This window comes from Temnothorax americanus, unplaced genomic scaffold (assembly GCF_048541705.1).
Source record: "Temnothorax americanus isolate GAGA-0224 unplaced genomic scaffold, ASM4854170v1 Scaffold32, whole genome shotgun sequence".
Classification (NCBI taxonomy): domain Eukaryota; kingdom Metazoa; phylum Arthropoda; class Insecta; order Hymenoptera; family Formicidae; genus Temnothorax; species Temnothorax americanus.
In genome coordinates, this window is record NW_027509464.1 from 374,519 (window position 1) to 388,337 (window position 13,819).

The 13,819-nt window shown below is 37.7% G+C and overlaps 2 protein-coding genes across 3 annotated transcripts in view; one reads left to right on the forward strand and one right to left on the reverse strand.

The window, feature by feature from the left end:
- LOC143901190 (glutathione S-transferase-like) overlaps positions 1-4,601 on the reverse strand; it is a 33,475-nt gene extending 28,874 nt beyond the window's left edge. The window contains exon 1 of the mRNA XM_077413266.1: positions 4,582-4,601. The gene's annotated coding sequence lies outside the window, so the exon portion shown is untranslated. The remainder of the gene's footprint in view (positions 1-4,581) is intronic.
- LOC143901186 (carcinine transporter) overlaps positions 1-13,819 on the forward strand; it is a 32,526-nt gene that overhangs the window by 17,270 nt on the left and 1,437 nt on the right. Inside the window, exons 1-9 of one of the 2 annotated variants that reach the window (XM_077413249.1) lie at positions 4,947-5,307; positions 8,043-8,301; positions 10,330-10,540; positions 11,095-11,353; positions 11,588-11,780; positions 12,295-12,513; positions 12,592-12,806; positions 13,059-13,234; positions 13,320-13,492. In XM_077413249.1, the coding sequence (XP_077269375.1) occupies positions 8,051-8,301; positions 10,330-10,540; positions 11,095-11,353; positions 11,588-11,780; positions 12,295-12,513; positions 12,592-12,806; positions 13,059-13,234; positions 13,320-13,492 (1,697 nt within the window). In that variant the 5' untranslated portion in view covers positions 4,947-5,307; positions 8,043-8,050. Of the gene's footprint in view, positions 1-4,946; positions 5,308-8,042; positions 8,302-10,329; positions 10,541-11,094; positions 11,354-11,587; positions 11,781-12,294; positions 12,514-12,591; positions 12,807-13,058; positions 13,235-13,319; positions 13,493-13,819 lie in introns of those variants that run through there. The other variant, XM_077413250.1, reaches the window with a different exon arrangement.

Below are 13,819 nucleotides of genomic sequence, written 5' to 3' on the forward strand. Positions count from 1 at the left end.
CGATATGCTGTCGTAATACTCTATCGCAACCTATACTGTCGTTTCTCGTGTCGATTTTATCATGTCCTTGCTTAACAGCTCGTTAGATTCATATACGTTTTATGCAATTATTACAATTTTCAAGGACGATGCCACGCGAGAGTTCTATCGTACAACATTCTCGCGGCGATCACATTTGAGCAGAGCAGCGCTGAAATTAATATCGTCCGTGTCAATTTAATTGTTTCGAACCGACAATGCTTGCGGCGCCAAAATCATTTAATTTTTATTGTCATAATACAGATCAATTTAAATATCGTATCGCTATTGTCGCGCACGCGATTTCTCAACGCTGATTTTATCACTCTAATCGATCTATCATTTTAGTGTGATAAATATCGCTGTCAAAACTGAATTGAATGTCATTGATTAGCGCTTAGACGATTATGAAATACTTTATCGGTTTGCATCAAAAGAATTTGCGAAAGCCTATTATGTTATAGCAAAATGCGACTAACAATAAGCTAGAGCTCTACAAAGTTATTTTAAATTTTATAACGAAATCTTTGAGACGCTAATGTATGTGCATGCTAGAAGCGTGAATTGGCATTATTTACTAATTTTTTATTTAAATAACAAAAAATTAAAGAATAAAAATGTATTCATAATTTTTCTTTTAATTGAATGATGAATAAAAATTTATTCGTTATTCTTTTTTCATTAAATAATAAATAAAAATTTATTTGTTATTCTACCTTTCCATTAAATGACGAATAAAAATGTATTCGTTATTTGGCCACTTTTGTGAATGATGAATATCTACAAATTTCTTTGTCATTCACACAAGTGGCCAAATAAGAAATAAATTTTTATTTATGATTCAATTAAAACGCGAATTATAAATACAATTTCATTTATCAATCACCAATCATGGAATGTCTTTCCTGACTAGAAGTAATAACATTCTTAGTGAAGTTTTAATTTAAAAGACAAATTAAAATTCAGTTATAAATATTTAACATCAGTTTTGGAAGTGAGTTTATCATTGAATAAGGTGTTGTCGATCGACGCAATTCGTAATTCTCTATGCTACGATGAAACAAACTGCATGCATCGAGATATGTGACGTGCGTGCGCGATGACATTTAGGAAAAGAAAAGAAGGCCAGGATTCCCGTGACGTCGCGTACGCTCCGCAAGTATTTTCTCTCCGCCGTTCCTCGAATTTTTCCTTCATGCACAAGCAAGAACTCGCGCGTTTTCCTCAGTCTTGCGAGACGATGACGCTCGGGCATTCCTTCTCCGCGACGCCGCGCCGCGTAGCTGCTCTTCCACCGTAACGTCGTCGTTCGCGTTCGTCAACCGGTTTCGTCCCGTATCCCGCGTCCGGCCTTACCTTTCGTCGTCTTTCTCGACATCTCCACCTCGGTATTTCGTCCGAACCGGCGTTCTATTCCGGTTATATCGGGTTTTCCCTGCGCATGTGCCATCAATCAAGGTCGTCATCTTCGGGTCTGGAGCACTCTGCGAGAACTCACGACGCATCGTCGTCGGAAGTTCAGGCACCGTCGCTGATCGATTATATTTATGCACTGCGTACGCAATTCACCTTTTGGCGAATGTTCGACGTCGTTCGTGACTTTCGGATTGAAATAATTCAAATCCACGATTTTTTAACCAAATAATTCCCTCCTTTCGCCATCGCGATCGTTTTGCTTAATATTATCCCGTAAATTCGATATTTATCGAAAAATTTTAGGAAGAGTCTTCGCATTTTGTCAAGAAATCAGGTTTTGCCTTTAAGATAAATATATTCGGAGCGTTTAGACTATAAAACAGAAGCGAGAAAAGACGCATTTATTATAGGTATCATAGAAGAAAGAGCTTTATCATGTTTTCATTATATTATCATGAGCTTATCATTGATGTGACGACGTGTTGTTCATTTTATGTTTATATTTTTATGTTTTTTGGATAATCTCTAAAAATCCCCCGCAAACAGATTTGCGTTTGCGTGAACCATAGTTGCGCCATCGCCATCCGCGCATTTGCCTGATGGATGATAGTAAAGCCTGATCTACAATGTGTTCTTTGCTTTCTGTTTCTGCTCTTACCTCTTTGCGACTATCTCGCATTTCGCAATTCCGCCGCGTACTTAATGCGATGTTTTTTGTTCTCTGTCGCCGAAGATAAAAATTGACGAACTTCAGAAGAGACAAGAAACATCACGTTACGCGACGGAATTGCGAAATACGAGATAGTCGCAAAGAGGTAAGAGCAGAAAACAGGAAGCAAAAAACACATTGTAGATCAGGCTTAAGTTATCCCAGTTTGGATGTCATTGTTCGCAAATTACTGTATTGTGAATCTCTTTGAGAGTACCCCGTACGATGATACATATAATATTTATTCGAGCTTCTTTTATGAATGACAAGTTTCCTCATGATTCACGTATTAGTTTTTCCTTTTTTTTTCTCGTACAACGAGATTAGTGACGCACGTTTTTCTAATTATAATTGATACTTGACTTGTTAATTTCCGCATACATTATGAGTTGTTAGTCCAAATTAGCGAAACTTATAACAGATAATTTAAGAGAAAAAGACGCTCGAAGAGGAAATATTCTCCACCTAATTAAATTATATTGACGTTTAATTGAATATTGTGCGATTGAACAAGTACTATAAATCATTGAAACTGAATTGCTTGATACGCAGTTAATTTTTCATATTATTTAGGCATTATAAATTGTTCTTGAATTAAAATATTACCAGATTAATAATATCGATCAAAAATAGATAAAAGCAGTGTTTTGTATCAATGATTTCTCAACCTATGTAATTCTCCGATATTTGCCGAACGAGATATTGAAACCTTGCCGAAACACATGATTAAACAAAACATTTTCACATATTTTTCGACTTTAATATTATGACTAATTACATCCTAATTAAATCATTAATATAGCATTACTATAAATTAATGACTTATTAGGTTAGGTTTAGATTTCTTCAGATGTATTTAATATAATTACAAAAATTATAAAGAAGAAAAAATAAACTAATTACTAAATGTTATTGCAATAAAATAAAAATTTTAAGGTTTTATTTGGCATCTCCGAGGCCGGGGTCGACTGACCGGAAGAGACACAGATCAAAGTAAGTATTTTATAATAGATAAACTTGACCGTTTATGAAAATAACGACGTAAATATTTTACTTGAAAAGGTTCTAGATTTCTTAATCTTATCGGAGATCGGAGATTCGATATTACTTGGATCATCGAAGAGTTAAGGCCTGTCCTACTGGCCGGAAGATAAACATGGTTATTTTATTTGAAAATATGTATGTATAGGTATAATCTTTTATGATACTCTCTAAAACTCAAAGAGTGAAATATCACTCAAAACGAGTGAAATGTAAGTCTAACGAAAAGTGAAAAGTGAGCCTGTGCACTTCGAGTGATTTGCCACTCCAAGAAAAAATAAAATTGCGATCTATACGTTGGAGCGAAATCGCACCCCATTTGAGTGAAAGGGCACTCTTTTCAAGTGCAGAAGATCAGTGTCCATAAGAGTGAATTATGTCATTCTACAATTTTGAGTGGAAAATTTGATAAATATGCATAAAACTGGTGCTACCCCAAAAAATATAGCAGTTATTTTGAGTATTGAAAAAAGGCGAATTTAATTCTACACCGCCAAGTGTAGGGCGGTGGAGATAAAGCCTCCTACATTGGGTTAGGTTAGGTTAATTTTTTGGGGGTGGGGGCGCAAGGGAAAGGACTCCGTCCCTCTCCCGCCCACGCATTCAATAAATAATATTTACAATTATAATTATATAATTTTATGGTAAAGCAGAGAATACTTATTTGTATTCTTGCAATTATATATGTATATACAATATTCTATACATATACTTCGATTTCTATATCCTACCAACTATTCTCTGCTTTAACAAAACAACTGTTCAATGTCTGCTTTAAATGACTTTTTTTTGTTTATACATGTGCTATTTTCACATATACATATTAGTCATTTATGCCTTTCAATATTCAAAATAACTGCTATATTTTTCAAACCTCTTTTGTTAATAACTTTTTAATAAAAAAACGATCGCGGACAGCTAAAATCTTTTGAAGGTTACTCAGGAGGGTGACCTTGACAACGTATGTCAAGGTCAAAGTCATTGGCGGTGGCACCAGTTTTATGCATATTTACCGAAAATTTCTCTCTGTCACTCTATAGCTTTTAGACTGACAATGAGATCGTATCACTCCGGTAGAGTAGTCACTCTAAGGTTTGATTGAAAAATTAACTCCTACCATATGAGTGAGTGCCCGCATTTATTCAAATTAGAATGACAATTAATCCTCTCTTTTAGAGTGACTATCGTAATGACTCGAATATACAATATTAGTGACAAAACCATTCTATGAAATTTAGAAAGTAGGTAGAAAAATCTTAATCTTTTTGGCGACTCGACGTCGCGTATTGGATCTTTTCAAGCGTCGAGAGATTTCGTTCCTTCGGACTTCGGACGAAGTGAACGCAGAGAGTCACGCATTCGCACTCTTCCTGCGCTCTTTATATCGGTGCACTCACCTGCGCGCAAGACTCGCGCAAAAGGTTGCGGTTTGCCGCGCCGCGGAGGAAAGCGATGACGTTCGTGAAACGAGTGCGTACGCGATCAGAGAAGATCGCTTGTGCGTGCAGGAACGCGGTACAAAAAAAATCGCGAAATCCCCGTTCTCGCGCGTGCGTGCTCCAGTGACGTCACGGAAAGCGCGTACCTTCCCCGTGCGCCTACAGATCGCGTTTAATGCGTTTATCCGAGCCGCCCGGTGTCTACCGGTCGCTACGGGTCCCATCAAGGTGGGGAAGCGCGTGGTTTTCTGTATCTGTAGTGGAAGACTATAAAGCCCCACCAATCAGTTATGCTGCCGACAGTCCGCGCGCTTCTCGAAACGAGACGATGTAGTGCGTGAAAAGGTCTGAAAGATATCGATTCGCGGCGATCTATCAGAAAATCGAGATTTCCTCGACGCCTTCTTCGCGTAATCGTGTGATCGATCGAAAGAGAAATATTTATATACTTTGTTCGAGCGTTCCAAATATCTGTTTTCCAAATTAATTAAAAGACGGCGATACGAGTCAAGCGCGGTACGTGGTGCGCAACTATTAGAGAATTAATAGTTACATCTGTTTTCCGTTTTACTTCTTATGACCTTTGTAAAGTGGATCTTTGTTTTGTGGATTATTAATAATTACCTTTGTGCGCGCCATCGTGACTCTTTACCTTGTTCTCCACTTGAGAAGAATCAATAATAGGTAAACAAATGTTCTCGTCTGTCTCTTATAATTTCAATCGTGCCATCAGATATTTTTTCCTTTTTTCTTTTTCAAATAATGTGGAATGATTTTGAGACAAATGTGGGAAAATTTTTTTATCTTTTTTTTTCGCCAAAACGGATAAAACTGAATGCAATGAAGCTACAATAAGAAGTTTCACAAAATCTAACACTTTGTGGAAATAACTGACGTGTCGTTCTTTTATTTTCTGAATTTGTAATTTTCTGATTTTCACATCATTACTTAATTGCGTGAAGACTGTGAAGTACTAAACGTTCATGCTTACATTGCTATATGAAATTTCCTATTTCTGTTACAAGAAAATATCACACGTCGCAGAATTCACGGTTGATAGATCATCCAAAACGGAACAAGTATTGATTCAGTGGATAAAAGCGGATAGAAGGAATAATGGAATTAAGCTGAATTAACGAGGAAAGATATTACAGATTGATAAGCGAGATAGGGTGGTAATTAGATCTGATTAAATCAGTGGAGAGACGGCAATGGATTATTAATATAATTAACAAGACTGCGTTGCTTTTGCGAATTCGCTGATATTGTTTACCTTCTTTTTGTTTGGTTCCATTATTCCGCAGTGCAAATTATAATTTCTACTAAAGGCAATCCCCGCAAGTATATATCGCACTTTATGAATATCTGATCAGATTATTAGCGCTGATGACTTACCGGCAGCGTTTTTTTTTTTTTCGTTACGTATATATCGTCGAGGACGGTATATAATTGCTCAGTGTAATTACTTCTGTACTGAACTAATGCGTCGGTTCAAGCAACATCGTTTCGATATCTTGTAAATTTTCAACGATATATATCTGTTATGATTACATGAACGTTCGTGGCACGTGACGGAATTATTTATATTCGTATATAAAGCTACGTAAAGGCACATATTTTTCCGAATTCGCTCTTCGAAGAAAGCGTTGCAGGATTACGAGCGAGGAACATATCCAAGTCGCGCGCTCCTGTCACTTTTAAAAACAACGTCCCGATTCTCAAGGAAAATAAGAAGTGAAGGGATGAGGTGCCGATCGATTCTGCGATTTTCGCAAAGATATACCCAGGTAGCACATACACGTTTCAAACAGGTTTTTTAAACGTTTTTCCGAAAAGTTTTATAACCAATTTCTAGAAACGTTTCTCATGAGTAAAAAATGTCCATTCAAAAAACGTTCGATGGAACATTTCTTTTCCGATAAAATAACGTTTAAAAAACTATTATAGAAACGTTATATTTTAATGATAAAGACATTTTAAATAAAGACATTTTAGATAAAGACATTTTAAATAAAGACATTTTAGATAAAGACATTTTAGATAAAGACATTTTAGATAAAGACATTTTAGATAAAGACATTTTAGATAAAGACATTAAAAATTCCTATTTTTCACGTCTTTTGTACGTGTTTATGACGTCCTTGAGACATGCATGAAAATGTTCTAGAAGCTTTATGCATATACCATCTATGACAATTTTTTCGAAGAAATTCCTGAACTGGTGCACATTCGTGCAATAAGTTTAAGTAAAACAAAATATACTTGTCTCACTCTAACTTAATTGCATTACTGATGTGCACCAGTTCAGGAAGTTCTTCAAAACGGAACACACGTATATATAAATGTTTTTTCAATGGCCACGTTCAGCAGAACGTTTATTTTGCAACTGTTGGAAGTTTTTTAAGCTCAGATTTGTCCGATAACAAATAGATTAAGACCGGTAAGACAAAATTAATTTAAGTAAATAAGTGGGTATGTGTGCATGAATAAAATGATTTATTTTGTGCAATAATTAGTGCAATATAAATTTAAATGTTTCAAAAAAAGCTATTAAAGCTATTATATATATAGATAAAGCAAATTATAATTTTGAAAGAAAAAATTTAACAAATATAGGTATATTTTTATTAACTGTAGAAACGTAAAAAAATACGTTTCTTAAATCATGGTTTCAAAAATATTTTTATTCAAACGTTTTTTAATAGTTCTTTACGGTTATGAAACTATGTATGTATACGTTCAAAAAACGTATATAAAACTAATATGTGCTACCTGGGTATAACCGACGCAGAGCCGGTAGAAATTACGGATCTGAACGAGATTCGAGAAGCGAGTACTAGAGAAAACATTCCTTAATATTTATTTGTTTTAATATTGCGTCACCTACTTTTTGTTTATGTTGACGTATGTATAATAATCTTACATGACCTTTCACGGTCCCTTGATTACCATACTCGATATTCGGCCAACTATTTGTTCCGCCTTAACAGTCAGAAAATTCCCTTATTCTAAATAATATACAACTCTGACGTTCGGTCAGTTTAGTGCTTAATGTAAAAATATTGTAATTAATGAAAAAGACCAGTTACACGCGTTGTTGCGTTCGCTATATGCCATAATAACAGTCTTTCATTTATTCCTATTAGCTTCCTCTTTCCGTACGCTCGTCGTCATTTACGGAGATCCGCTCGGCTCATTAGCGGTATAATGATACCGAGGCGTCTCGCCTCGTTATCGCATTATGTATTTCGTTCTTTGTTCCCGCATACCCGTTGTCTCACATACCAGCGAACGGGACCGCACGTCCACGTGTATATACCGAGTATACCGACGATACTCGACGAGCTTTTTTCGCCGTTATATAGTCGCGATAAACGTTCATTAAGAGAATCACAGGCATTTTTCGTTATTCTTTTCAGATATCACGATGACGGTCATGGTCGAGTCCACGAAAGTCGAGGAAGGCAACGGTCCCGCGAAGATCGAAACCTTCGACGATATTCTGCCCTACGTCGGCGAGGCGAGCAGATACCAGTGGTTCCTGTTCATCCTCCTCCTTCCGTTCACCTTTGTTTACGCCTTTTTGTATTTTACGCAATTTTTCATCACACTCGTGCCTGCTGAGCATTGGTGCACCATATCGGAGTTGAATCATTACAATCTCACGGATTACGAGAAGTAAGCTTGAAGCCTTTTGATACTCTCGATACTTTATACACTCTTAAATCAAAATAACAGATAAATAATATTTCACATTTAGATAATTGTGACAAATAAAAAAAATGAAGTAATGAGACATTTAAATAATTAACACGAAGTAATTTCCGCGGATCTGTAAGATATTTTTGTGCGAGCGGGATCAAAAAACAAAAAATTTCCGAGATTTGTAAGTTTAATAAGTAATGTCTGAGACAGTTTTGCAATGACAAAAAGTGAGAAGATAGCGAAATTCCTTTCATCTTTATTTCATAACGACAGTTCAAGTCCAGTCGGTTCGAGCTGACCGAGACCTTGGGCCATGGTCGGCTTGGCTTATATATAGATTCACCCTTGCGTGTTGGATTTTTTGCCTATACGTTTCATCGTCTTTACAAGAACGACGATAATTTTTAGATTGTTAACGTTTGTGAAATTTTTTATGAATCAACTTTCTTTTGAGAAAGTATTATTTGAAGATATTTTGAAACTGTTGCAATTAAATTTTTTCCAAATTTTAATACAATAATTGAATCGAAAATGCCAGAGAATATGTGAGCTATTTACATATCTCTTATTTATTTTCCAGAATAAAATTTTATTATTCACATACATAAAAGCTCCTAATGTTTCATTTAGTGCGATCTTAGTTTTTACTTCGCTTGAAGCAAAAAATAAATTGTTGCCAGCGGCGTTCCTGTTGGGATTTCCCGAAGTTGAATACATGATGTTTAAAATAAAAGGTAGGATTAATAAGGAGTTATTTTGTGGTTGCTCAAAAAAAAAATGTAGGAGACGACAAAGATAGATCTCTTCTTCCGCGTTAAACATATGACTTAATTCACGTCCAAATAATTTTCGTTCTTGTCCCACAAAAAGAACATTTTTCTAAAGCTAGAAATATAATTACGTCTAATTACGTTACATTTCTTGTAGGCTTTCCGCCGTAAGCGTGTTACACAAATAGAAGTGCATAATTAATACGTTAATTATACGTTTTTCTTTTTTTTCCTTAAGTGGCGGAACATAAATTTTTCGCGTCAATGAAAATTGCGAACAGACGTGCGAGACCATTCATTTGACAAACGTATAATTTCTAAATTCTGGTTTTTCGTTGAAATATTTCGTTGACTACGATTTTTGGTGTGGTTTCAAGCAATTCGGAATAATTTAATCGTATACAGTGTTTTTACCCAAGTGTCGCGTGTCGAGCGGAAATAATTGTGCCAGACGTTTCCTGCATGACTGTCACATAGGAAAATCCGTCATTGCGGTTGTATATACGTGATTCAGATTGTTCGATCAGTGGTTTCTCATCGTATATCCAAAGTTACAGAAAACCAGTTTGGTTGTCGACCTCGAAGGGATTCCACGGGGGGGGGAGAGAGAGAGAGAGATAGAGAGAGAGAGAGAGAGAGAGAGAGAGAGAGAGAGAGAGAGAGAGAGAGAGAGAGAGAGAGAATGAGAGAGAGAATGAGAGAATGAGAGAGATGGAAAAATCTTTTTCTTATTCTTTGAAAGACTATCTTATAGGAATGGACTTTTTCCTCCCTCATCTTCGAGAAACCGCCGAGTTCTTTGGAAAATTCGAAGCATCATTAAAATTAGCCGCGACATGACTTAAAATGATAATCTCCGTTGAGAATAAAAGGCCGCACGAAATATAAATACTCCGGGGACTAGTAGAAACGCGCGCCTATCTCTTTAGGATAAAATTGTCATTTTCTCTGTCTTTTTGGATTTATGAACCGTATAGAACGCGTAATCGCATTCCTCGGACAAAAATGGCACGTCCCCGAAGGATCGGAGAACCCATCTGCTGTCATATACTAGCGTGACTCGCGCATAACGCCGCGCGCCGTAGATTTCAACGAGTATGCCATTTCTTCGACGCGCGTCACTCTTATCTTTTGTTACTTGCGATATATAGTGAATGAAAGATATTTGAGATATAAAAAATCATATAAATTTGTTTTCCTAACGATTTTGTTTGCGTCTGGGTTATGACAGGATCGCGGTAGGGATACCCCCGGCCACTGACGAGGAATTGAGGCTGGAGAGCGCCACGTCATTCTCGAGATGCTACATGTACGACGTGAATTACACTGAACTCTTGGAACAAGGTGTCAGGCAGGCCAATTTGTCGTGGCCGATCGTCCGATGCAAGGAAGGATGGACCTTCAATTACACGATGATACCGTACGCCTCAATCGCCGCCGAGGTATCTAAAACGCGCCATTACCACTCGCCATGAATCACTGTCGCCGCAGATAATTGATTAATAAATTTGCCGACTGACGCGCTCAGCGAAACGTCAACCGACTTTTTATTCTTTTCTTCTTCTTGCAAAGCGCGCAGCTTCATTGTCATCTTCTTACGAAGCGAAAGAGAAACCGGTACCGAAAATACGGTCCACGCACCGGTATTTTTTTGGTATTGCGTAATATCCGAGATAAAAACCGATTAACGTACTGGTCACATCGTCGAGCAACGTTTATTAATACTTGTCACCAATATAAAGTAGCGTAAGCTTCGGTTGTATATATATCATCAATATTTGATGCTATTTGACGTCCGATGCAATTCAAGCTCCTCAGCATTGCAATATTATAAGGCTAAAGATAATAGAAATTATTTATAAAAATAATTACTTCAGTCGCGGCATATCCATATACAAAAGATGCTAACAAATTAACGTCATCGATGACAATATTATAATAATAATAATAATAATAACCTCTTCGCAATTATAACAATGTGCACTAATTTTGCCAGCTCGAATGGGTTTGCGAGAAGACCTTTCTCGGTTCCGCAGCCCAGTCGGCCTTCTTCGTCGGCAGCATGATCGGCGGCCTGATATTCGGCTACATAGCCGATCACTACGGCAGAATCCCGGCATTGGTATCTTGCAATGCCGTAGGATTCTTTGCCTCTATCGCAACCGCCTTCTGCAACAACTTTTGGTCCTTTTGCGTTGCAAGGCTGATCGTCGGTTCGTCGTTTGACAATTGCTTCAACGTACTCTTCATTATAGGTACGTATCGTTACGATCAAATAAAAAAAATCACCAAGGACCTAAATAAATTTTCTGTCCGAATAAAGCAGCTTATTAAGGAGATACAAATAGGTATTTTTGTTCTTAATAATCGCAGTAGTTTCAATTAAAAGTAAAGTATTGAATTCTGAAATAGAATTCTAACGCGATTATAATGGAATTATTATATTGCGACATCTCAGTCGTCGTTACTGACGATAACTTTGGTCGTAGTGATCGAATACGTTGGTCCGAAGTATCGAACTCTGGTGGCGAATATGTCCTTCGGGATTTACTTTGCCGTCGCCGCTAGTCTCCTACCGTGGATCGCATATTGGATCGCAGATTGGAGAATTTTAAGCGTCGTCACCGCATTCCCGATGATCGTCGCTTTCCTCGGTCCGTGGCTTGTCCCAGAAAGTGCACGGTATTTAACTTCATTCTTATTGTCTCGTATCCAATTTGTAATATAAATTACCCAGTGAACAAAGTGATATAACAGTCTGTCGGCAGATTGGTAACAGATTTGATCAGATATGTCAGCATTGTGTTCTTCCAGCAAAGTCTGCTAACATAATCAGATTGGTAGCAAAAATCGTGCAAACAGAGCTTATTGACAGGCAATGTGAGATTGGCAACAGAAACCACGTAGAACCTGAACGGTTCCAGCAGGATTTGCTCAATTTAGGCTGCCAATCTATATACTGTCTGATTATGTTATACTTTTAGCGTTCCGCCGACATCATGCGTACATCAGAATCGGCATCAAATCTGTAGTTTCTTTCTACCGACAAAATTTGTAACAGATACTTGACAAGATTTGCTTTCGACAGACTTGGTTGTCTGGGTATATCATGAAATAAAATTATCTTTTATATGTTGTACATATGTGGGTATAGATGCTGATAGGCGCATAATAATTGGCCTATTTTGTTTCTTAGATGGTACATTATGAGCGGCAAGGTTGACAAGGCGATCAGCATGCTGAAGAAATTCGCAAAGGTCAACGGCAGAGAAGTGAAGCAGGAGGTGTTCGAGGAATTCGAAAAGAGCTGCAATAACATGATCGTAAAGGATCAATCGCACAATCAGTACACGGTCCTGCATCTTTTCAAGCTGCCCCGACTGGCTCGTATCACCGTCATGCTCGTTATTTACTGGTGAGTGCCAGGAAAATTCAGATCCGACTTATTTTCCCTCGTTTGAAACGACTATTGATCCAAACAGTTCGCTTTCAGGCTGTTGATCATTCTGGTGTTCGACGGACATGTTTGGAACATGAAGCTGTTGGATCCGGACGTGTTTACATCGTTCTCCTTAGCCGCGCTAACCGAGCTTCCGGCGGCGATTCTGCTGGCACTTTTCCTCGATAGATGGGGCAGACGATGGATGGGCTTTGCTTCGATGTTCATATGTGGCGTTTTCTCTCTCATCGCTATTAGCACTCCTCCCGGTAAATTACATTGTCACTCGCAACGTTAATTATTTTTGTTGTTATCAGGATTTTTTGCCCTTATCACCAGAACAATACGGGAAACGTAAAATTGTCATAAGGGTGCGAAAAATAAGAAATGGAAGATAAAACGGGAAAGAGCGTGAAGATAAGATTTTCCAATCTGTCACTCTGCGATCTGCGATCCAAGTTTCGTCGGATTGCGAATAGTATATGTAACACGCCACATTTACATAACTCGTGATGTTTCAGGTCCACTAACCGTCACCATGGCAATTTTGGCGCGCCTCGGTGTCAATATCGCCGCGAATATCGGTTTCCAATACGCGGCCGAGATGTTGCCGACCGTAGTGCGGGCGCAAGGTGTATCTCTGATTCACATTATTGGCTACATTGCTCACATCATCGGACCCTACGTGATCTACTTGGTAAAGTATCTGGAAAATCCGCGTGATTAAACGAAATCCAGTCGCCAGGTCGATTAATTGAGTCAATCGTCATCGTTGTTTTCAGGCCGACGTCAATCAACATTTACCGCTGATAGTGCTCGGCTTTCTGTCGTTTATCGATGCGTTCTTAACGTTAGCGCTTCCGGAAACCTTGAATCAAGAATTGCCTGAAACTCTGCAAGAGGGTAACGACTTCGGCATAGATCAGAGCTTTTGGTGGATTCCTTGCATATCTTCGTAAGTTCTCTATAATTACTTCTCTTTTCTTTTCTTTCTCTTTCTCTCTTTCTCTCTTCTTCTGTCTTTCCTCCTTTTTCCTCTCATCTTCTTTCGTATTAGATTCAAGTAAAAAAAAAAGAAGAGAGTCCCTCTGTATTTCTCTTATACAAGGGAATCTTGCACATCTGAAAATTCTGACCTTAATGAAACTTTATACATATGTGTGTGGGGGGGGGAGGGAGGGAGTAAATAGACGAATTTCGAAATTTTTGTTGCGGCCCAAAAATATGTGGTTTAAAGGTGTAAAACTACCCCTTATATGTAGAGCGGTTTTTCTCGATATAT